The 26,288-nt window shown below is 39.8% G+C and overlaps 1 protein-coding gene across 2 annotated transcripts in view; it reads left to right on the top strand.

The window, feature by feature from the left end:
- Positions 1 to 26,288, top strand: part of PAK3 (p21 (RAC1) activated kinase 3) — a 117,783-nt gene that overhangs the window by 12,964 nt on the left and 78,531 nt on the right. For both annotated transcript variants that reach the window (XM_065917007.1, XM_065917006.1), the window contains exon 5: positions 14,325 to 14,526. In XM_065917007.1, coding sequence (XP_065773079.1) covers positions 14,352 to 14,526 — 175 coding nt within the window. In that variant the 5' untranslated portion in view covers positions 14,325 to 14,351. The remainder of the gene's footprint in view (positions 1 to 14,324; positions 14,527 to 26,288) is intronic.

Here is a 26,288-nt window from a genome sequence, read left to right as displayed (position 1 = left end):
CTTGAGATTGTGAAGGCTTCAGTAATGTTACCTTCATTTGCTGGTATACCGAAACTTAGGGGAGGAGGAATGAAAAAGACTCCTTATGCTAGTGGAGCCCAAGATCTGGTCTCTAACCACAGGCACGCCTCTGACCTTGATTCTAATGCTGAAATGCCTGCATTGTGGGCGCTGGGTCTGCTCATTTCCAAGCTTTGTTCCGAAACATCACAATGGGTGCACAGTTCACCCATCTCAAAGCCCTAAGAGCTTTCTTGTCTATGCAGAAGCTGTGGTAACTGAGAACTCATCATCTCACATAAAACTGTAGTGTGATTGAAGAAGCATAAATAAGAGCATAGACTTTGGAGTCACACAGACATGAGATTGTATAGACTTTTTTCTATTATGGTTTATTACAAGATATTGAATATAGTTCCCTGTGCCATACAATAGGGCCTTGTTATTTATCCATTCTATATATAATAGTTTGCATCTGCTAATCCCAAACTCACAATCCAACCCTCCCCTACCCCACCCCACTCGCCTTGGCAACCACAAGTCTGTTCTCTATGTCTGTGAGTCTGTTTCTGCTTCGTAGATAAGTTCATTTGTGTCATATTTTAGATTCCACATATATGTGATAATCGTATGGTATTTGTCTTTGTACAGTTTCACTCTGTGACCTTGGCAAGTAAGCTGCTGTCTCTGAATGTCAGTTTCATCTGTAAAATGGAAATAATGATACCTCAAGGGGTTATGCAAGTTATGTGAACTGGTTCATGAGTAACTTTTAGCAGAGCGCCTGGGACATAAATCTTAATGAATGGTGGTGATTTTATGGCCCATGAAATCCGTGGCAGTAATTGTAAACATCTTCTGTGGGTAACATACCTTAAATTGCTTTACTCATTTCTCACGTGTGGATCATTTGATTCTCACAACCTCTTGGTCTCACAACCTTTCGTCTGTGAAGAAATAGATTCAGAGCGATCAAGGAATGTACTCAAGGTCATAAAGCTCATTAGCAGCAGTGCTGGGCTGAGGAGATTCCAGTCCAGGCTGAATATTTGCATCTTTGCTTCACAGCATCTTTGAGGTGGTGGTTAGCAAGTATGACCTCTTTGAATTGAGCATAAACCTTCTTGTGGGGAAAAAAAATGTCTAAATGGTTGCTACAGTTTTTCTGTTCTCTGAACCATGTGGTGTTTCTCTCTGTGCCTTGCGTGTTGCCCAGCATGTTGCAGAAGTGCAACAAATGTGACATCATAAGAGTGCCCTTTGCAGCAAAGCTGAGGGTCGTGGTGATATATGGCTATGGCAGTACCAGTTCCCATCAAAAGGAAAAGTCTTTCTCAAGGCATGTTGTGTAGTTTTCTTCATGCTGCTCAAGGAGTACCAAATGTCCAGAGCCTGGAAATTCTTGAAATATACTGAAACACATTGCTAGACCTCTGGGGCTCCTTGGCTGTTTCTCTTCTGACCTGAAAATGATGAAGCATCAACTTTAGTGAACCTTAGGAAAAGGATGGAAGGACAGAAAGATAAGAGCACTTTTGACCTCTCTGTGACATTTGCCTCATAGCCATACTCATCTTGGAATACTTTTCTCTTGGTTTCCATGATGTCATAGATTTAGTTCCTCCACTTCTTTAACCATATTTCTCAAAGATCCCTGGTTCCTCCTCCAGCCCCTAAATATTGGTGTTCCCCTGAGATCTTGCCTTATGTAATTCTGTGTCTTCCTGACAGATTGCACCTACTTCCAATTAATATTTTCAGCCCATGTATCCTGCTCCCCATTGAACCATTCCATAATGCCATATAAACATGTTATGACTGCTGCTCTATTTATATTTATTGTCTTAATTTTGCTGTCTCTATCGAGAGGAAAGTTTCTCAGGTGGCACTAGCGGTAAAGAATTCGCCTGCCAATGCAGGAGACGCAAGAGGTGCAGGTTCAGTCTCTGGGTTGGGAAGATCTCCTGGAGAAGGAAATGGTAACCCACTCCAGTATTCTTGCCTGGGAAATTTCATGGACAGAGGAGCCTGGTGAGCTAAAGTCCGTGGGGCTGCAAAGAGTCAGACACGGCCAAGCAACTGAGCACACACATTGAGAGGAATAGATATAGCTAGAGAGAGAAATTTTTTTTCCCAATTACATGTGAATTTATGTTCCTTTCAGCTTTTTATTTTTGCTATGTAATAAAGACAAGGTTATTAGATCTTTGTTTTGCTTCCCACTAGATATTTCTAGTATAATTTTTACTGAGGTAACCAATGTGTCACTGTGTTTGTTCTCTTTTTGTACGTAGACTTGTAGAAAAGTTGTACATTTGAGGACCATTTGTAGATATTTAGTCTTTGTAGAATGCTTATGTATGTTGGTAGAGTCTTTATAAAAATTTAGACAATTTTTTTAATGAAACTGATAAGGGCCAAAACCAGAATAATTCTTATAATTCTCTTGGGAATATTATTACTGCTGGTAGTTCAGTGGCTGCTCATTTAAGGGGCCTCCCACATCATCATATTTGTTAGCAGCATACAAACTTCATTAGCTTTTTAAATAATCACCATTCTAACCTAGTTGTTTACTCTCATTTCCTGAAAACAAACTGAAGCACAGTTCTGTCTGGAATTCTGAACAAAAGGTAAAGGCTACACTGGGGATGTAATGAACAGCATGATGACTGTAGTTAATAATACTGTGCCGTATGCTTGAAATTTGCTAAGAGAGCGGATCTTAAGTGTTTTCAACATACCAAAAAGCAAAACAAAGCAGAAAATAAGACAATGTGAGATGATGGATGTATGAATTAATGTGATTGTGATAACCGTTTCCCATTGTATACATATGCTGCTGCTGCTAAGTCGCTTCAGTCGTGTCCGACTCTGTGCGACCCCATAGAAGGCAGCCCACCAGGCTCCCCAGTCCCTGGGATTCTCCAGGCAAGGACACTGGAGTGGGTTGCCATTTTAAAATTGTCGATTATCCTTAAATAAAGCTGGAAGACCCCCTAAAGGCTAAAAAAACCCCACATTAGTCCTCCCACACTCCTCTGGACTTCTTGGGATAGATTTCTATTTAGGGTCCTGAGACCAGTCAATCCCACAACTAGCATCTTTGCCATCTTTGGCCAATGTCCAGAATAGAGCTACTTCTTGAAACCTCTCTTTTCCTGTTTCCATACTGCCCATGCTTCCTCACCTGTGGCTTTTTATCTAGACAGGTAGAGTCCAAACCCCTAAGAAAGGCATATGAGATCCTTCTTAATTTGGTCTTTACTGGTCTTATTTTTTTTTGCATCAAATTATGTGTGGTTTCTCTCATATACTGCATTGTCTGTAATCTTCTCTTGGTCTTAGTACATGTTGTTCCTTGTGCCTGAAATGTGACCTTTGGTTACTTGTCCTTTTAAATTCAACTCAAGTATACTTCCTCTGTGAAGCTTCCTTCTTCAGGCTGTTGGGAGCCCCTCTCTTGTCCTTCAGTAGCTACTTGTTGTCATCTTCACCCTGAGCTGCCATGGCCAATGCCTGTGAAACTGTTTTCCTTGATGGCAGGGACTAACTAGTTCATCTCTAGCCCTAGACACTGGTGAGCTCCTACTTACTTTCAATACCTTGCTCAAGTGTAGTATCCTCAGACACCTGTGGGGAGTACTAGCTACCCTTCCTGCCCTAACATTTCAAAGCATCCACCTCCTTCTGGGCACATATTAGACACTATATAAATGCTGAATGAAGGACTGAATTCATTTATGAAGATTTATTGATTGCCTCAAGATTGCAGAACAATCCAGGAGTGGAGCTAGAACTAGCCATTCTTCTTTGGTTGGAGACAATTTTGGGGGGTTTATAAAAAGACCTAACTAAAAATCAACTCCAGAAATTAAAATTAGGGAACTAGATGCAACTTAGTTCTTAAATGGAATATGAAAGGAAGTGGTTTCTTTTTCCACATATTATAGTCTTAATATATTTTCCCCAAAGAAGTCTGTTCTGCTCATATATGACTTTAGGTCTGGAAAATGCTTTGTGTCACCCATACTGGTCCCTTCTATGTGTTACCAGGATCCCGTGTTCTGGCTTTTGAAAGTCTTATACATGTCACTTTCTTCCAGAGTTTTAAGATCTGTTTTTACATAAGACCAGAATCACTTAGTTCAGGAGAAAGAGGTGCCCAAACCTTAGAAACATGATCTAGCATGGTTGGGATATTTGTTTGCTGGAATATACTCTTGAATAATGTATTACAACACCCTTGTACTTCCCATTTCTCAAACCCCAGAGAACTCCTACTCATCCTTCAATACTCTGCTGAAGTGATATATGTCTGATCTTCTCTGAGAACATTAGTTACCCTTTCTGCTCTGTCACTCTAAAGCATCCTGTGCCTATCTGGGTTGCATCCCATTGTATTTCCTATTGCATGTATGCATGTCCACCATCCTCATTTAACTGTGAGCTCTTTGAAGACTGGGATTGGTCTTCATTCATCTCTATTTGTATATATCTCCATGTACCTGACACAATACCTGGTAGGTATGAATGTTGGTGACGTGGAGATGAAAGGCATGAATATCCATATCAAACACTTGCCTTGAATGTGCAGGTACTGATTTCTCATCTAGTAGGATAGCAGTCAAAGAGTGTCTTTTCTTCCTTCTGAACTCCTCCAGGCCCTCTTTTTTTTTTTTAGCCCTCTTCAATTTGCAATACACATGCCCTTACCTGTTCTGTAGTTGTATTGTTATCTGTATATTTACTATACATTTTAGATAGAATATGCAGCCAGAGATGAAACCCACTGCTCAAGCCTATAATCTCTTTTGGGGCTGGACATTTACTGATATTTATCTCTTTACTCCCAGCACCTCGCATGGTAGCTAGTACATAAGCTTCAATAAATATTTGTTATTGAAACAGACGAAAGCAAGCACAGATGGGTTGCTTAAGAGGCATGAGTTACTATCTGACCTCCTTACAGGGTAGGAGGTCTCTGTTTTGGTCTTCAGATTCTTTGAAATGAAAGTCAATCAGCAGTCCATAATAAGAAGGCATGTACCTGGTTTCTTTTCCTATAAAAAGCAATGTTGGACTGACATAAGATCTTCTCTTTTCCTCTCATTATACAGCTGTATAACCTGCTGGTGGTTGGCTGACGTGATTGTAAGTGCAGGGAATGTATTAGGCTCAATCTTAAAGGAGAAAGAACACTCTGAGATGACCATTGCTTGATACAGAATTATAATGCAGAGTTATATTTATTTATTTATTATGAACACACAGCTTTCCTCCCCTTTTCCTGCCCCCGCCCCCCCCCCCCCGCCATTTTTCTGTTTTTGGTCATACTGCATGGCATGTGGGCTCATAGTTCCCCAACCAGGGATCAAACTGGTCCCCACTGTTGAAGTGTGGAATTCTAACCACTGGACTGCCAGGGAAGTCCCTTCCTTTCCCCAGTTTTGGTCAGGATGTGTCCTAGGCCATAGTCCTGGCTCCACAGGAGTCATTGGGAACTACTGATTGAGTCCCCCTGCTGATTCCCACTCCTACTAAATCCTGCTTCTTCTTTATCTGCACTTTTCCTACCAGAATATCATTTCCTTCCTTTGAGAGGTAAGGGCTGGGCCCTATGATCTCAGTCTGGGGACTTCCCCAGGCCACAGAAAGACTTAGGTATCTGACAGCCTTCTCTTTGTGTGTGCGGGTGAGTACTGGGGCATCAAAACTGATCGTGTGCTGGAGGAGGGGTCTGCTCCAGCATGAACCAATCATGAGCCATATCTTAGAGAAGTGGGCAGTGGCAGCTGCAATCACATGGCTGAGTACCCAGCTGCAAGGAGAATGAGTCACTTGGTGGATCCAAAGCTCCTAAGTGAACTTAGCTAGTACAGGAAAGCCAGCAGGCTTGATTGTGAGGTCATCCTTTAGGCTTTTGGTTTCTAGAGGAATTTCTTTGGGTGGACTGTAATCTTTTCTTAGACCCAGGGCCAGTTTTCTTTTAGACAATAATAATCCCTTTTGGTGGGGGTAGGAGATGGGGAATTCCTGCAACTAAGGCTGTGGCCAGCAGTTTATCCCCTACCATTTGTGAAGTGTGATAGATGGAAATTGGGTCTGATCATTTCCCATTCTTCCTTTTTTTAAAGATAATATTTCCTCTTCCTTAACTATAGCCCCCCACATGCTATATAGACACATGCTTCGCTCTTTTGTAAACTTTGGTTGAGGAGCAAAAGCTGGAAGAAGAGTTGCTGCATTTTATACCAGTTCAAATTCTTTGACCTCCAATTCTGGCAAAATGTCTTTTTTGGAGGGGTGGTAGGTAGAATATGAACTTTGCTAAAATGATCTAAATTCCTAGTTTAGAAAAATGTAATGTGAATGTCTCAGTTGACCCCATGTAGCTCTTCTCTTCAAATGTTCAGTGGCCTTCCTTATAGAAAACCAATTTGGGTATAGAAAAATTGACACTAGAGCAAGTTCCTAGGTCGATGAGCCATAAGGTACAGGTTTGAAAACAATGTTCAAACATCTCTATGGTATACAAAGAGCCCTAGCAATTTTAGCAATTGAATTTTTAGGCTTGAGTTTGAGGGAATTTGTGACTCTTTCACCAAAGTCGATCAGGGAGGGTTATAATTATCACCCATGCATAGTCACAGAGAGCAGTTAGAACCCCAGAAACTCAAGATGGTTTATCATATCCTGTTCACTTGGGCTGCTCTTCTGCATCTAATTTTTCTGTCCAACAGCCTCCAAGGATACTGTGTTCTGTTTTGAGAACTAGGAAGTGTTTTATTACTTGGTTTTACTTCTCTTTTTTCTCCTACACATTTATTTGAAGCATCTTTTACTTTTTTATGCTTAAACAATTTCTACCTCTGTTCTTCATGCATCTTATTTTCTCTTATTTGAAGCATCAGTGTTGGAAATGAAAAGCCCAAACCTGTAATAATGCATCAGTTTGCAAATCTAAACACACGTCAGATGGTCATTAGCATTTTCTTGGCATTAGCTCATACAGCATACACAGTGAATAATAAAGTACGGTGCTGCATCCATTTAGAAGCTTAGGAAGTCGCTCAAATAGGGAGCTACTTGCCTCACATAATATGTGCAGTATGCTGTGGTATACCTATTAGTTTCCTTATTTGCAACCTATCATTGAAATTTGCAACTATAATATGCTGGCTTATTGGATTTCATTAATGTGAAGTTCCTGATGCAAACAATGAAAGTCACTCAGAAAGATGTTAGCAGAGAACAGGACTACAGCAGAACTGACCTCATTTGCTCGTGTGTGTGAGACAGAGCATGAATGTGTTCTGTGTGACCATGTTTTGTATGTGTGTCAGTCGTGAGCTATCTTTTGCAGGATCTAAGACTGAAACGAGGCAGCTGTAAAAGGAGCTAGTGCCTCCCTTACTTGTCTGGCTGCTTTTGCAAATCTGCCTAACAAGTAGCTCAGCTCCTGATCAAATGATCTTCGAAATGGCTTCCCTCCATTACACACTGTAATGGTATCTCCCAGGCGAGGCTCTCTGAAACAGCACACCCCTGTCTCTGATAGCAGAGTTCCCTTGGTGAGTGCCCCAGAACAGACAAGCCCCAAAACAAGGCCGTCTAAGAATTGGTCCTACCAGCCAACGAATCCTCCTGGAGTTGTGTCAGTAAATCTCCTAGCCTTGGGTCTTTGGATGAGAAATGCAGTTGAAATCAGTAAGTACCAGCCTGAAGTGGGTTGAAATGAAAAAGATAGAACTGTCATATGAATATTTGGGGAGGATAAAAGTGTATGTATAAAGAGAAAGTGTGTGCGTGTGTGGGTGGGTTTACCTGGATCCACATTGTAATGGTATCAAGGGAAGGGAATTGAGGAGAGTTCGAGATTCTAGTCTCGGTTCTTACAGTTATTTTACTACCCTTGGGTAAGTCATTTAACCTCTATGCCTTGTTAATTCCCCGTGTGGAAAATCCAGATGGTGCTCCCTTCTTCACATGTTTGTTGTCTGGCTCAAATAAGAGCAGAGCTTGAATAAACTCATGGTCGTTACAAGGTCACAATGAGGTGTTGATAATCCAAAGGTGGCTGGCTTCTCCATGATGCCCAGTTTCTTGGCCAATAGACTAGTGCCAAAATGTCCAAACTCCTTCTTGGCTCAGACCTGCTTGGAGTAAGCATATAGGCTTATTCTACATTATGAAAAACATACTCAGAGCTTCAACAAATGCATAGAACATATAGAGTTCCATTCATTCCCTCACGTGTGTATTTAATGCCTACTGGGAACAAGGCACTGTACTAGGCAGTATGAAAGCATGACAGTTATGACTGAGGAGTGAGTTCTTACCCTCTAAGAGTTTATGATCTAGTGAAGGGGATGACATTTTTAATGACTATGTGCAGTTGGAGACAAGATGGTAAAAATGCTAAGTTGGGCCCATCTGGTTGGCTATTGTTAGGGGTCAGGCTCTCATCTACCTATTCTACCTGGGAGTGGGGGTTTAGGGCTACTGAGGGACACAGACATGGCGGTTTTTCCTCTCTATAAAATGAGAGGAATGCCCTTTCTCTCTTCTTTGGCATCTTAGCCTATTATGGGAAACAATGGCTGAAAAGTTGCTAGAAATCTTCAGATGCAAGTTGCTGTAAAATGCAAAGCACTATATATTTTTTCAAAGGATAATACGTTGTCCCATTTGTGGAAGGCCAGGTGTTTTGTTCCTTTTAGGCAATTGAAAACAGTTCACTACATCTTCTTACACTGTCAATCATAAGTGTCTGGCTACTTCAGTTGCTAAGAATGTGTCTAAGGTAAAGTGGGTTTAGTATCAGCATAGGCTAGTTAGCAAAGCATCATTTGTGTCCCCATCACAGTTTATACCTGGAAACTCAGCTAGCCATCTTGAAAAATGTGTACTTCTGTTTACAAGGGAGCCCAAGAAAGAGCCAGCAAGTAACTCTTGGATCCTTTTTTCCACAACCAAAGTATAATTCAGTGTATACACCATTCTCACAGTAAAAGCAGTAACCTCATCCCAAAATACAAAGAACAGTCCAGCGTTGGTATCTTTGTCTAAGGAGGTGTTGGCTGACTTTAAATCTGTGTCAGCTTAATACCTCCCAATCTGGAAACTTATTAAAAGTTCATTTCTTGATCTGTAGAGCTAATTCTTGCTATAAAGATTTACCCAATTCTATAAATTTGAAATGCCCTCATGATCTGTTAATGTCTTAACATAGTGAGGGTTCTTTGACTTGTTGACTACATTTTTGTGATACCAAAATCAATCTTCTTTCTTATGTGTGCTTGTCAGTTTGATTGTCATCTCATCAGCTCCAGGTGTCTTGCAGCCAATCCTATTCTTTTTGTAGGTATCTCAGAAACATCAGAAACTTTGGAAATTTCCCCTGGGCTGCATCTCATTACTGCATTATATCCTTTAGTTTGATATGAGAGGGACATAAGCAGTATTGATGGGCTCCCCGATTTATAGTAATGGCCTTGTGTGGCTGGTGGTTTGAGAACTTTACCTCTGGGTTTATTAGATCATGGCTGTGTATCTGCTGGCCTAGGCTTTTGTTTTTGAAAGGAGACCAGTATTTGTTTGTCTGTCATTGGGAAAGTATGCAAATAAACAGTGGTTTAGATTTTTGAAAGCAGACCATATAATACAGACATGCATTGTCTCTGTATGGTATCAGATACCATTGTCTCTGATGGTATCAGATCTGATGAAAATATTGATTTTAGATGGTCTTAGAAGTCGTAGGGCCAGTATTTCTGGATTCTCACCTTTCACATATGTGAATAGAGCACCTGTGACAAATGGGCACAATTGGTATTTTTGATTGTATCCAATTCTGCACTTATGTCATGGTATGAATTTTGGCCACATTATCTAGAATATATTTGAGCACCTATCTTTCCCCTTGACTCCTGGAGCATGCAGGTTGGTGGCTTTTTTTTTTAACCTACTGAATGTTCTCTGAGGGTTTCATTTGGTACCACATTAACAGAATACATTTGGAAGAATGAGAGAATGACCATTATATACAGTGCCTAATCATTTCATCTAAAGTTGCCATGCATCTTGATAAAAGTTTTTCCTCTGAAATACTTTGTAGTAAATCTCTGTGTCAAAAGGCAACTCAGTGAAGGGGTGTGTATGTGTGTGTGCACCTGTGTGCACACGCCTGCCCTTGCATTTGGGGGTGGGACCATGGGAATAGAGAGGAGAGTGAGAGAAAAAGGGAGATACGGAGGGAGGGGAATAAAAAATTAATCTTTTTTGTACTCTGAAAGAGGGTTGTTCCAGCTTCTTGGTTATCATGAGACAAGAGGCTCATTTCTTACTGCTGATGAATTTCAATTGTAATTACAGAACCTTGGTAAGCCACATTAACTCCCAAGGGCTGGACCAAAAATATACCATCTGCAAAAGCCATTTGAATTCTCTTGGAAAAAACCTAGTAGCCAAGTCTGAAAGCAATTTGTGAACAGATATAAGCTGTTGCTGGGTGTCCATTCAAATTAGCTGTTCCTCCAACAATGCAAAGGGCCATGTTCTCAAAGTGAAATGACATGGCTGGTGGCTGGGTCCAGCATGACCCACACTTGCAAGTTTCTTCTGTGTTGCAGAAGTGAACAACAACAGTTAAACTTTAAAGATCAACAGTTTTCCAATTGGGTTCCTGGAGAATAATGGTGCTTTTGTACAGTTCTTGAAGTAGAGCCTACAGCCATCCCTAATAAAATAGTCTCTTTCAAGATCTTGGAAATAATGACCTCATAGGCAGATTGAACCAGCAATCCATTCATAGTTTCCTTTGTAGAGAGGTGTCTCAGGGGAGGGACGTGGCTTAGTAAATCAGCATTGTTTATAAACATAGCAGAATAGACTCCCCATTTTTTTCTATGTTTGTGGAATAGCCGGAGATACCTCCCACTTGGGAAGCAAATAGATTAACAGCAAGAGTGCCTTACAGGGCCCTACCCTTTCTCCATTGGTCACCTAAAAGTATACTCTGAAGTCCTTGCTTTTAAGGTGAGTTAGAGATAAGGAGTCTCCCACATTATTCCTTTGTCACAAACTCAGAATTATCTGGGACCATTAGAAAAAGATGAAGATTGGTTATGCCTTGTAAAGGGTCATGAAGAACTGATGTAATATTAGGATAGTTTGAGCAAAACTGAATCTGAAATGTCTAGGTAAACTGTTTATTTGCTTCGTGTTCCTATTGTGGAAATGGGCCAAGATTCTTCAGTTTCATTTCCATCTCTGTAAGAAATTTATTTCAGCCCTTCTTATAATCCCTTGATGAGTTGGACGGAATTAAACCGATTCCAGTTTGCTGGGCAATAGAAAGATGTGCCATTTAAGCTGGGTCCCTTACAGAATGCCTGTGATGTGGACCATGGCAAGTATGTGGTATTCATATTTTCGGCAGCAATTTCTAGTCTAGTATAGGAGAGTATAGTATGAGTTCTATATTCCAAGTAGCCCTTTTTAATCTCGACCTGAAAAGAAACAGGGCATCTACTTTTTGAGTGTCTAGCCAGAGAGAGTATTTAAGGATGAAAAAGGTCACTGTTAGCCACACCTAATTATTCACAACAAAGGCACCTAGTATTTTAGACTACGTAGGTGCACTAGAACCCTGAATGGCTCAGACTCCTACTTGCCTTATTGTGTAAGATCAGTTTTGTATATCATTTTAAAGAGGCCATGTATGTTTCTCTGGCTTCTGTCATCTCAAGTTAAATATGTCCTCAGAAAATAGATATCATCCAGAACATGGTGGCTCTCTCTCCCCATGAGACACATTTTTCGGAAATCTGTTTTCTAGGTCTTACTTAGAATCTTCAGTTCTTTTGCAATAACTTTCAATTTTCATTATTTTTACCAAGATTCTGTACATTTGAGCTTTATTTAATAATCATCTTATATTCAGGCATTATTTTTGAACCTAGGAAGTAAAACAGACAAAACACACACAAGGCGAAAAAATTAGTGCTTTTATTCTTCGTCTGGCAAATTCTTCTTCAACACTAAGTAAAAACCATGAACCTGTCTGATACAGAATACCATTGGTGAAATCACTCTTAAACTTACTTATCTTCTGGAGAAAGAATGAATTGAGAAGGATCAAAATGTGAAAGGGAATGTAGACCCATTAGCACTGATTTCATATTCTAGTTAAAATATTTACCAGTAGTCTATGGATATACTTGATCCTTGACATCACAGTTTCTTTTTCATTTTACCTTATCCTATAGTTTCACCAGCTTCCCTGGTGCCTCAGTGGTAAAGAATCCACCCGCCAAGCAGGAGACGCAAGTTTGATCCATGGGTTAGGAAGATCACCTGGAGAAGGAAATGACAACCCACTCCAGTATTCTTGCCTCGGAAATCCCATGGACAGAGGAGCCTGACGGACTATAGTTCATAGGGTTGCAGAGTCAGATACGATTGAGTGTCTAAACAATAAAGACAACACAGTTTCACCCATATAGGAAAATGTGAGACTTACAAAGCTGGTGGTGGTAGTGACAATACATTTACTACTGAATATTTTCACTGTCACAATTTCTCAAAAAAAACTAGAATTAGTCTTAATTCATTAAGATAATGCAAGGCATGACAATTAGACAAAGTAAAATAGATCTTTTGTCCAAATCAAGGTCTCACCAGTCATTGTTTGTTGGCGGTCACCTGTGCAGATGGAGAAGCTATGAATTGGTACTGTTATTTTTGAATACTTACAGGCTCCATATATTTGAGAAAATTTTAAACAGTAAAGTTTTTTTTTTAATTTCCACTTAATGTAATATAATTTAGAATTCATTACTGAAAACAATAAATGTGTAACTACTGAAGGGCTGAAAGGAATGATGGCAGGTTATTTCTCATTAGAGCAGGTAATGTTTTTGTTGTTGTACTTAGGTATGTTATTGGAATAAAGTGATATGCTGAGTTGTGTTTGGAGAGCTCTTATACTGCTAATTAGCGCCAGTTAATACTTGATGAAATTACAAAGATTTTGTTGCAGTAGTATTTGATTTTCCTTGTATTGGAAGTGGAGATTCACTTGGTAGGTACTCTTTTTAAAAATTGAGATACAGAGTTATAATGTTGCATGTATTGCTGCTGTACCACAAAGTGATTTAGCTATATCATGGCATCTGGTCCCATTACTCCATGGAAAATAGATGGGGAAACAGTGGAAACAGTGTCAGACTTTATTTTTGGGGGCTCCAAAATCACTGCAGATGGTGATTGCAGCCGTGAAATTAAAAGACGCTTACTCCTTGGAAGGAAAGTTATGACCAACCTAGATGGTATATTAAAAAGCAGAGACATTACTTTGCCAACAAAGGTCCATCTAGTCAAGGCTATGGTTTTTCCAGTGGTCATGTATGGACGTGAGAGTTGGACTGTGAAGAAAGCTGAGTGCCGAAAAATTGATGCTTTTGAACTGTGGTGTTGGAGAAGACTCTTGAGAGTCCCTTGGACTGCAAGGAGATCCAACCAGTCCATCCTAAAGGAGATCAGTCCTGGGTGTTCATTGGAAGGACTGATGCTGAAGCTGAAACTCCAATACTTTGGCCACCTCATGTGAAGAGTTGACTCATTTGAAAAGACCCTGATGCTGGGAGGGATTGGGGGCAGGAGGAGAAGGGGCCGACAGAGGATAAGATGGTTGGATGGCATCCCAGTATCAAAGTGACTAGCATGATTGTTGTGGGCTGTCAAAAATCAACAACCAGGCCTATGTCAATTCTAGACTCCGAGGAGGTGGTACTACCTGACCAAAATGATCATTGTTGTTGTTCAGTCACTCAGTCCTGCCTGACTCTTTGCAACCCAATGGACTGCAGCACTCCAGGCTTCCCTGTCCATCACCAGCTCCCAGAGTTTGCTCAAACTCATGTCCATTGAGTTGGTGACGCCTTCAAACCATCTCATCCTCTGTCACCCTTTCTGCTCCTGTGCCCAATCTTGCTCACAAAGAGGAAAGATTGTAAATTGTTCATTAAAAAACTGTGTGGACAGCAGAAAATAGAGTGTCTTTGGGAGAAGGCACCTTAGCTATTTGTATCTACATGTTGAAAAAGCTCACCTTTGCTTTCCTCTTTAGGAAATTGCATCATTGGGCCTTAGGGAGACAGCTCCCTTCCCTCTAGAAAAGGAACCCCTCAGAATGGTTATTATCAAACCTGAGATATCATGAGACCAATGCTTCTGTTTCTAAGACATTAGATCTCCTGTATATACCAGATTGTCTTTCAGACCTCTCTGAACTCCTGTTTTCTCCTCCTCTTCTTTAGGAGTTGTGCAATCAGTTATAACTGAAAATGTCTGACGGTCTGGATAATGAAGAGAAACCCCCAGCTCCCCCACTGAGGATGAACAGTAACAACCGGGATTCTTCGGCGCTCAACCACAGCTCCAAACCACTTCCTATGGCCCCTGAAGAGAAGAATAAGAAAGCCAGGCTTCGCTCTATCTTCCCAGGAGGAGGGGATAAAAGTAAAGTATCAGTGGCCGGGTGTTGGAAAGGGGCTCGTTTATTCTTTCATTGTCGCTTTCTTTCTCAAGTCATTTCTTGAGCATGGGCTGTTCAGGGTCTGCCTGACTTTTGCATCTCCATCTTCAGAGGTTGCATTTTGTCAGAGGATGATGTTTGATTGACTTACTGTAGGTTTACAGAAAATACACTTAAATGCTGTGTTTGCCTTTCACATAACATGGAATTCAGCAGTAAGCCATGCATGGGAAATCATAACTAGAAGACTGTTTTACAGATATGAATAGTGCCTTTCTTTCTGATAAAACTTAAAGGAGAATTTATAGTAATCCCTTCCTAACTACAAGTTGTCCTTATTAGGAATATGAGTCTTGGTGGATTTACTTCTGTATACCATTTTCACAACCATGAAAATGTTGAATTGAGCATACAGAAGTCAGTCCAAGTGCCACGTTATTGTCTGTCTGACTATATCACAAAGTGTGAAGAAATTTCTGAGTCATTTGTTTCCTCTACCATTCTTCTGCCAGTCATCCCCTACACAATCAGCCTATTTTGCATTAAGTATCACAACAGTATATTATCATTTATCCTTGGTCCTCAAATATCATATGCTGACACTTTGTGACATTGGGGAATATAAAATCCCTCATAAGTAATTGTCAGGTTGCATTAATTAGCATAAAGCCTAATACATGGCTTCTATAAATGTGACTATTATGGCAGAAGAGAGTAAAACTAGATACAAGGACTCCAGCACCAGAGAAAGTTGCTAAAGGGCAAGAAGAGTGATATCTCTTTAAGAGAAAAGGGACACTCTTAAGCTTCTTAAAGGTAAAACAGATAGCTTTATAGGTAGCTTATATTATATTAATGAATTTCCATAAGGAAAACTGAAACTCTTGAGGCCAGTATTGCCTCCTGTATACCTATGGCATGTAATAAATGCTTTATCCCTCGTAACCCAAGGATGGAAAAGACAGAAATGTTGTTAAACCTCTGGATTGAAAACAAACAAAGGAATAAGAAAACACTTTCCTGGTGGCTCAGATGGTAAAGACTCTCCCTGCCATTGCAGGAGACCCAGGTTTGATCCCTGAGTCAGGAAGATCCTCTGGAGAAGGGAATGGCTACCCACTCCAGTATTCTTGCCTAGAGAATTTCCTGGACAGAGGAGCCTGGCACACTACAGTTAGACATGACTGAGTGACTAACACTTTCACTTTTCCATGCAAGGGATCTCCCATCATGTGAGAGGAATTTTTGAAGACATGTTTTCAGACACCAAAGTGGATCCCGAAAAAAAGAGCTGCCAAGAGCAATGGACGGTTTGAGAAATGCATGGTGCACCTGGAAATGCATGCACAACCTGGAAACTGAATCTTAGGTGACAGTGGTGCCAAAGAAAGAACCACTAGATCCTGCAGCTCCCGCGTTGTATCTGCCACAACTGTAGAAAGCAACTAAAGAGGAGAGTCATGTGCATGCACAAATCTTTGGTGCTGTCGAGACTGCCATGCTTTAGAAGCCCTTGAACAATCAATCCTGTTTGCCTTTCTGAAGAGCATGAGTCAACTGATGCTGACATGAGGCCAGCCAAAACAGAGAGGCTGGTGTTTCTGTTTTGTGTCAGTAGTTCAGGTGACCTCACAGTGAAACCATTACTGTCTGCAGAAAACTAGGCCCATATCCCCTCAGAGGAAACAACTAAGCTAAGTTTCCAATATACTGGCATGCAAATAGAAAAGCCTGATGACTCCCTCTCTGCTTAAGGAATGGGTTTAACAGTGCTTTCTTGCAGAAGCTCAAGACTACTAAAAAGAAATCTTGAATTCAAAGTCATATTGATTCCTGCTTGTCCTTTTGGTTCCTCAGGTGCATTGGCAAATGTGCATCCTCATTTTAAGGTTGTCTTTATAACCAGTGGCATGATTCAGGTCCTGGAACCCTTAGACCGTGTTTTGTCTGACCTTTAAGAAGACTTATGCCAAGCTAATGTATAACTTTGTTGTTCAGGATCTTACAAAGGCACCTCTGTCTGAAGATCCTGGTGCATGGAATTCCTACACCATCACTCATGCTGTATTCTTCATAAAAGAGGCATCAGATAGTTTAACATTACTGTGCCATGGGAGACTACTGGGCATATACCCAGAGAAAACCATAGTTGAAAAAGACACATGTACCCCAGTGTTCATAGCAGCACTATTTGCAACAGCTAGAACATAGAAGCAACCTAGGTGTCCATCAACAAATGAATGGATGAAGAAGATGTGGTACATATACACAATGGAAGATTGCTCGGCCATAAAAAAGAACAGATTTTAGTTCTAGTGAGATGGATGAACCTAGAAACTGTTATACAGAGTGAAGTAAGTCGGAAAGAGAAAAACAAGTATCATATGTTAATGCATATATATGGAATCTAGAAAAATGGTATTGATGAACCTATTTACAAGGAAGGAATGGGGATGCAGACATAGAGAATGGACTTGTGGACACAGTAGGGAAAGGAAAGAGGGGCAAATGGAGAAAGTAGCATCAACATATATACATTATCCTCTGTAAAATAGATAGCTGGTGAGAAGTTGCTGTATCACACAGGGAGCCCAGCCTAGGCTCCAAGCAGCAGCCCAGCCCTGCTCTGTGATCACCTGGAGGGGTGAAGTAAGAATAAGTATGTATTCTTCATAAAAGAGGCATTAGATAGTTAAACATTAATGTTAAACTAATTTCCCCCATTGATGTTGGAGGAGGGGAGAGATGCTCAAAAGGGAGGTGATATATGGCTGATTTGCATTGTTGTACAGCAGAAACCAGCTCAACATTGTAAAGCAATTTTCTGCTAATTAAAAAATGAATTAAAAAATCATACATGGGAGAAAATTGGACTAGAGATAGAGAAGTGTCTTCCAGTGATTTCTCCTAAAGACCTTAAGAATATTTGGAACAAGAAGCAGCTGTGGGTGAGGATGAACATTTGGCACAGGAGCAATCATTGGCTGAAGTTGAGTCTGAATCTATTGATGCTGATTTAAGTGATGTACTGGGCTAGAGGATGACTCAGGAAGCTCACGGGACCACAGAGGTGATTATCATAAGTGATGATGAAGATAGTTAGGAAGCTATAGTACTGGAGACAAATACAATTATAAGCAACAGGAGAAAATTTTTTAGAACAAGATTAAAACCTCCCAGAAACAATCTCAGCAGAGCTTAAATCATCAGGTAGTACCATTTAATATGATTGCTGGACAGCTGATAAACTGCCTTTGTACAAGGCTTCAATGATTTTAATTGAATTTATAAAGAGGTGAAGTCTTTGTTTTTACAACACCGTGTTCAGAAAAAAGCAACCTCAGAAGAGCCTAAATCATTAAGTAGTGTCATTTAAATATCTGTTCCAGACAACAGATAAGCTGCCTTCAGACAGACTTCATTGCAGCATTATTTACAACAGCTAAAACATGGAAGGAACCTAGATGTCCATCGACAAATGGATAAAGAAGATGTGGTACATTTACACAATGGAATATTACTTGGCCATAAAAAAGAATGAATTTTAGTTCTTTTGAGCTAAAGATTTGCACTCTATGCAGACATGCTATGGTGTCTTCAGAAAAAGACTTGAGAAGACAGAAAGCATCTTGAAGAGCCAAAGTTGTTAAGTCATGCCACTGAAATTCACTTGCTTGTTAGGGCTAATGCCCCATTCAACTTGTTTTAATCTCAGGATCGGACTTAGATGAAGACTCTGAGAGCACGAAGATCCATGATTTGAACTAACAGTCCACCTCTGTTTGTTGCTTCACCATCACCCTCATTTTTCACTGCCATGAGTGGGTACATCTTTATCACCTCTGGAAGCCATTTCAGGCTCTAAATGGAAACTATACAAGCCTGTCACTTTTAACTAATTCAAGCTATGTAAATTATCATTTTCTGTTTATGTAATGTACTGCTGTTGTTTTGTTTTACTGCATAAAAAATATTTATGAGGACTTTCAAAAGTTCACATGTGACCTCAGTTCCCCTGCCATGTTTTTTTTTCAACCACATAAAATTATAATTTCCTCAGTGGAACTCTCCTATCTAGGTGAGGGTCACTGAGGAACTTGACCCTCATAGGTAAGGAGGGGTTGCTGTTTGTATGTTTCTGCCTGTGAGTGATGACTTGGGTTATACTACAGTCAGTCTCCAGTGAATGCAAAGAGCACTGTACTTGGGTTCTGGAGACTTAGGGTCAAGGCCAGCTCTGCCACTGATTATTGTGACTTTGGGCCAATCACTTAGTTTTTTTGATCCTCAGTTTCATCACCTGTTAAATGAAGATAATAAGACCTGGCCTACCTAGCAAAATATTTTTGACAATCAAATGTAATTCTCAATATCAGAGTGCTATTAAAGGTAAAATTTTAAAGTGCTAAGTAATTGTGAGGTGTTATTATATCTGTATCATTCTGGAACTTTACAAACAACTAAAAAACTAGGTTTTAGAATTCTTGTTTCTTAAGTGACTTTGTCTATAACTAGAATTTTTATGTCAGTTAATAGGAAATTTTCTTTAAAAAGTTAAAATCAACCCCAAATTTTACAAGCCTAAGATAACTAACTGGGTTGGTATTTTTCCTCCTAGTTCTTCTCATCATATGGAAATTATCATCAATAATAAAAACTTGGAAAATAAAGACAAACATATAGAAAAGATAAAAAACCACTCATATCCACAAATCTCAGAAACAATATTAACATTTAGTGGCTTGCTTTCCATATGTTTTAATGGCTATATATATATATATATATATATATATGTAGTTTTTTATATAGTTAAAATCATAATATATAGTTTTACACCAGCTTTTTCACTCACTATTTTATCATGCACATTTTCCCCATCTTTAAAAATTTTTTCATAAATATAGTTTTTGATGGTGTAGAATATTTCATCATATAGTAACATCATGGTTTATTTAGCCATTTATTTTGTTGGTTATTTGAGATCCTATCCAAATTTTTGTCACAAGTAATGTCACATTGTTTATTTCTTGAGTTAAATGAAAATACTTGCTTTGGTAACAGCAGAGGTTTCTGTTTGTTTGTTTGTTTTAAAGAATCTCTTTTGTTGCTACATTTCATTGACCAAATGGAACTTCAAGAGACAGGTAGAAGAAAAACAAGCTGTAAATATAATTTCCAGGTTGAGGATCTGTCTTTGTTGGAGGCCTTTCCAAGAGCTGAATCTTGTTTTAGAGCAAAGTAAGAGGGACAGTTTGCCACCATATTATGATGCTTCACCATAGAAAAGTTTTCAGAAGTTAGACCAGGGAAAAGGATATCCTGAACACGAGGTTCGTTTTTCTTTTATGGACCCTGTGAAGTGTGAGATTGATTAGGTTTCTCTTTTGTTGGTCACTTGAAAACTTAGTGCCAAATGTGTGGCCCATGCCTGGCACCTGTAATGGGCCTCTATGATGTGTATGCACTTGGTATAGCTTTCCTCCAGGCTCCATTTTATGAGCTTATCTTTGTTTTGTTTTCCTTTCACTTGATTGACTGTGAATTTCTGCTGCTATCATACTGCATTTTGTGTATTCTTTTTTTTGGTTTTCAAAATTTATTGTATATCAGAGTCACCCTGGAGAGCTTGTTCAGACACTGCCTGCTGGTCCCACCTCTCAGAGTTTAAGGTTAATTTGATCTGGCTTGAGGCCCAAAAATTTGCATTTCTAACAAGTTTCCAGGTTGATATAGATATTGCCAGTCCAGGGGCCACAGTTGGAGACTCACTACTCCAGGTGTGAATTCCTTGAAATCAGGAAACAAAGGAAGACCTCTTTGCTTTCATTTCCCTCTACCAAAAATATCTTTGGCTGGTTTCTCAAGTGGATAAAAAAAAAACTATTCAGATTTGACTGAAAAAGGAAAGAGAAAACTAAGAATTTTAATGGGAGGAGCCTTAAAATCCTGTAACAATTGTGCCTTTTCTTTCCAGGGGTTTAGCATCCAGGTAACAACAAGGGCCACTCCAGTTTCTAAGTGAAAGTAGCCAGGGGCACTTTTCCTTGTTACCTTTCTTTTTTTAAATTTTTTAAAATTTTAATTGGCGGCTAATTACTTTACAATATTGTGGTGGTTTTTGCCATACATTCACATGAGTCAGCCATGGGTGTACATGTGTTCCCCACCCTGAACCCCCCTCCCACGTCCCTCCCCATCCCATCCCTTTCTTGTAAACCACCTTATATCCATTACAGAACATGGTGGGGAATAAATACATGGGTGAATAAATCCATAAAAAATACATGAATAAATTAAACAATAAGGCAAAGGCAATGAGACAAGTGAATCAGCTAGGATTCTGAAAATGGTGTAGTTCCTCTAAAAGGAAGAACATGTAGGAAAGAGGCAGGCGAGGCTACCTTTGGAGGGGACATGTCCTGTGTGAGGTCCGTGTCATCTGAAGTGTGCTTATGCGTCTCATGTCTTGTGCTGCACTAGAGCTTTAGGTGTCTTTCAGGGGTTATGCAATGCTGTGTGAAGAGCTGTGTCTTTAGGGAGCACAGTTCATGTGCATTTTGTTTGTGGGAAATCCAGAGATTCGGGAGCTGGTGAGCCCTGCAGATGGAAGTAAAGGTCCCTACTTCCTGGAAGCAGGCAAGGAGATAGTTGGATAAATCAAATCAGGACGAATAGAAAGTGATCTGTGATTGACTTATTAGTTCCTAGTGTCAAGCCTGTGCCAGGCACATTACATCTATTGAGCCTTTCAATTCTTATAACTACTCTGTATTAACCCCCTTTTACAGGTGAGGCCATTTAAGCTCAAAGAATTTAGGTAGACAGTCTAGGGTCACACAGCAGATGCCAGAAGCCAGAAATCTCCTGGGTCTTTCTGACTCCAAACCTTCTGCTTGTGCTACTCTATCACACTGTTCTTTTTATTGTCACTCAGAAGGAAAGAAAACTTTTTTCATGTTTTTTGGAAAGAAATGATGGTGAGAAAATATTGTTGACCAGACAGATGTGCTAACAATTTGATTTGGGTGTTTGATGAGTTAGATTCTCATCCGGGGTGTGTCTACTGGCTTACATATTGCTTACTTTAAAAGGTTGAGGTTCTAAATTGAATATGTTCATATATGTGAAAACTTTTAAAAATTTTATTGGAAAAGTTCTTAAAGTGCCACATAGTTTTGTTATTGTATATCATATACATTATTGTTCTAATTCCTAGAGTATGTTGTTTTCTATCTATACTACACAGCAGGAAGCATTACTGTTTAACATTAAAGAAGATTCAGTTATCCTTTATGGTCTTGTTATTCACATGTTTTGGTCAATACACATTATTAACTTTAATTGCTCACAATAAAAAATTCTTAGTGTTCTAACTAGACTGAACAGTATACCATCTTTCTTCAGTGATGCTGAAGACCCTTTGGGATTTTGCAGTAGCTCAAGGTTATTTTCTTTGCATTAACAATGAGTGGGAGTCCCAATTAATTGAGGATTCTCTTAGCAGAAAGCCAGATGTCAGAGAGGACTACATCCTGGATAGTGTTTACAATCCCTCTTGGTTCTTCAAATGTAGACCATATAGCTCAGCAAAGAGTACTCTTTGGAGGTCATTGCTCTGCCCTTTGGGGAGTCTGAAGGACATGGCGTCTTGTCCTCCAGGGTCAGTGCTCTGCCCCAGGGTAAGAGCCTCCTATATTACCCCCTTTACTCATAGAAGTCCCCTGTGTTTGAAACGGGAAAATGGTGGGGTAAGGGTGCACTATGTACTAGGGCCTTTGCTTCTATTTCAAGGCCAGTAAACAAGGAAGTTGAGCACAAATATGGTATCCCACTAGAGACAGCAGACAAATGCAAAAAAAAAAAAGTATGAAATGTGGGATTGGGAGATAAGTAGAAAAAAGGAAAGAAGCAACCGGGAGAAATTAAGAGAAGAATGAGGGGGAGAATTATGAGGATTATGAGAATTATGAGGAATTAAGAGAGTATATGAGGGAGAGATTATGAGATGCAGAAGATATAGGAAATGGAGAAGAAGAGAGGAAGGTAGAAGAGAGATACATCAAACATTAACATGAAGGGTTGCAAGAAGACTCAAATTGACACCAGCTAAAGGATATGAAGTTGTTTTCCTCCTTAAAACAAATGAGGCCTCCCCGACTCCTTCAAACTTATTTGTGCCCTATATAATTATCCATGTGAATGGAAGTGTATGGTTGAGGGCATTACCTCATATTTCCTTTTTGTTTTCCAACATTTTCCATTGAAATTGTTGCACATGTGAATTGGGTACAAATGAGAGTGAAACTAGTGTGTGTTGCCTTGGAAGAAGATGGGTAAGAGTCAGGTTCCTGATAATTTGCCAGAATGATCACTTTTGCTGAAAGTTTTTGAAGATGATACCACTGAAGTTGATGGCTGTCTGTCTGTATGTGAGTGTGGGGTCACTAGAAAGGCTCACATGGGACCATCATTTCCTTTTCCCTGTCATCCTCATGGAACATGCCACTTTTGAATTGGGCTTATAGCTACTCTTGCAGAATCAGGATTTATAGAGAATATACATTGTTTTTCATAGGCACTGAAGAGCTGACAGGGGGAAATGGACTTACTATTCCACCAGAGGGAATGCAACTAGCCTTAAAGAAATTCCAGATATGCCAATTAAGTATTATCAATTACTAAGGGTGAAATTTTCTAGGTTCTTTATTGGAGGATGGAGTCTATTGGCTTTAGCACATTCTACCTGAAGACAGGAGAATGAACCTTCCCCCATGGGCCTTCCCAACTATATACTTCTGGGGTTTGCTAATATAATAAAAGACATAAGAGCAGTGACTGTTTACGATAGCCCAGTTTAATCTCCTTTCTTGGTAGTTATGTTTGAAAGGTCATCATTCACTAGATGGGAAGTGCTGGGTTTAGATGGTGACATGATTCCTTAATTCTCCAGCAAAAGCAGTCACCCTGTTAATATGTATGTATATTCCTAGTGAGATGATGTCTTTTGGATGGCAGTTGTAGGGTTATTACAGTATTTGATGAACTTTCATATCAATCACCTCCTTCAAACCTCCTGTGATGAAGGCAAGGTTTATCCATTTTACAAAGGAAGGCAGAAGTTTAGAGAGGTTAACTGACTTTCATAAAACTTCCCCACTACTAGTTACAAAGTGAGGCTGGCCTAGAATTTAGATCCCCGACTCCTGGTTCAGTGATTGACTATGATACTGCTTGTCATAAAAAGAGAGTCACCTAATGTGTTTTGAAAATAGGTTTTGGGCCAGTGAAATATCAAAAATGGAATTTTTATGGAAGCAGGTAAAACCTAAGAGAATCTAATCTATTTTCTTACTCAACAGTTACAACAGTAGTCATGCTTTTTTACAAGTTATTCCTCCTGAGGGCATAACTTTGCTAGCAGAAGGTAACAGCCTTTGTTTAAAAAAAGAACATTGTTAATTATTTTCCTTGATTCCTGTATTATATTTTTCCATCCTTTAACTCTCTATTACAAAAATATCTGATACTTTACAATTAAAATATTAAAGACCTATATAGAGTCACCTGTAATCCCTCCCTTTAGATTCATTCACAATCCAGTGTTTAAGGGTTTGGACCCTTTCCCTCACTTACTAAACATTAGTTTCCTTTTCTGCTCAATCAGTATGTATTTTCCCCAGGATGCTAGGTTTAAGCCAGAAATATATCTGTTATGTAGAACCTCTTTTTAAGTCTTTTACCCACCTTGCCCTACCAATTGCTTTAAATACTTAGAGCCAAGAATTAAATCTATTTTTATGCCTAATTTTTCATTGTAGTTACCACAAAGTACTTTCAGGTATTTCCAATGGGAAAAATAATTTGACAAAATGTCATTTTTTCTACCAAAAAAAAAAAAAATAAATAAAGGAAAACTAGATAACTAGTCTGTCTCCTGTGTGAGGGAAAATGTGCATTTCATGAATCCAAGAGGTGAGACATTCCTGTGGGTCCCCTCTCATAATATGTTCTCCAACAGGATGTTTGTTTATAGAGCAGAACTGCCAAAAACTAGAACCGTCTTTGCATAAATCAGTCCCTCTGGAACTATTGTCCTCACAGTGAGCACTCACTTCCTTTTTTTAACTTTTTATTTTATATTGGAGTATAGCTGATTAACAGTGTTGAAACTATCACAACATTGTTATTTGAGCACTCGCCTCTTCGATACCACCTGCAAGGCTGCTCTGTTGCTTTAGAAAGAATTGTTCTGGGATACTTAGTCTTACCCAAGAATAAGGCTGCAAAAGGTTTCCCTTGGGGGAGAGGGAGGTTTATGGCTCAGGGTGCTCAGTGACCCACAAAGCAAGGGATGGAGCAAAATGGCATTTTTTAAAATTAAAGCACCAACTGCAGTACTTAATTTACTTTCCTGGTAGTTAAGCAGACACTAAGGCATTCTAATTCTTAAAAGACCACGAGGGTAGCATTTTGTACATGATCTTTGTGAGTCATTGACTGGCAGCCTCTTAGTGAAATAGAGAAAATAATCAAACCACTGAAAGCATCTCTCATCCAGCTAAGGAGTGACCAAGTCACTAAGGATCGTCTCTTAGGAAAAGTAAAGGTTGTCACCTGTAGGAGGTGGGTGGCCCTTTGAAAGTATTTCTCTATCCTTCCAACATGGCATTCCTAGAGCAAAGCTCAGAAATATTAAGGTGAAAAACAAGTATTTTAATATGATGCATCTCTAACCCAGCCACCTCCACTACCCCTGCCAGAAATGACATCTCTCTCCACACAAGTTATTTGGCTTCAGGAACACACAACACTGGGTACAGATTGCTCCTGGGCAGGGGGAGCAGGAGAGGGCTTCTAGTATCGAGCTAGGGGTTGTAGGACAAGCGACCCTCCTAGGAGGGCTGCAACAAGCCTCCTGGTGAAATCTTTTATTAGACCTCCTTTGTCTCAAATGGAAGATCAAATGATAGAGACCTGTGTGCAACCAGCCAATGCTTAAATCTGAGCTGCATGCTGATTTTGAGCCCGGATCTAGTTTATTAGCTACCTCAGTTTAAAAATGAGATAGAACAGAATTGGGTGTCAATATAGGCTTACCTGGAGCATCTTTTGCACTTTACTTACACACTTTACTCAGAAAAGATTGGTGTCTGCTTTTTATGTATCTCACTCTGTGCTGAGTGTCGTGGGGGAATCCTACCTGTAAGACAAGGTTCTCTGTCCTCAGGTCATTTTTTATTTAGGTGCAGAAATCAGACACACACACACACACACACACACACAGTTTATATAGAAAATGCCTAGTAGGTGATTTCCAACGCAATAGATGCGGTAGCAGATGGCTCTTCCGATTTCACCCCCACCATTCATTTTCTTCCTCAGCATGTGTGAAAGAACAGCCATTTTGAAGCCTGCCCCCACCATCCCATGTGTACTGAGTAGCACAAAGCTACCTGGTTTGTCTTCCAGTAGACACCTTTTTCATCATCACACCCATCTGCTCAAAAGCCTTTCCAAGCACACTCTTTATGACTGTCCAATTTCTTCTTTCTTCCTGATTTCTAAGACTGTATCTGATCCATTTAATCTTCTTCTCAGTTCCTCGTCAGTGTGCTATAGATATTCCAGTGTCCAAGATTTGCTTCTCCTGTTTTTCCTACTTGAGATGCCTTACCTTTCCTGCCTACCCCTTCTTTAAGACCCATCTCTCAAACCCTCCTTCCTCTCCAGTAAGCCCTCACTCTCC

Source organism: Muntiacus reevesi, chromosome X (assembly GCF_963930625.1).
Source record: "Muntiacus reevesi chromosome X, mMunRee1.1, whole genome shotgun sequence".
Classification (NCBI taxonomy): Eukaryota; Metazoa; Chordata; class Mammalia; order Artiodactyla; family Cervidae; genus Muntiacus; species Muntiacus reevesi.
This window is presented reverse-complemented; position numbering and strand designations above follow the sequence as displayed.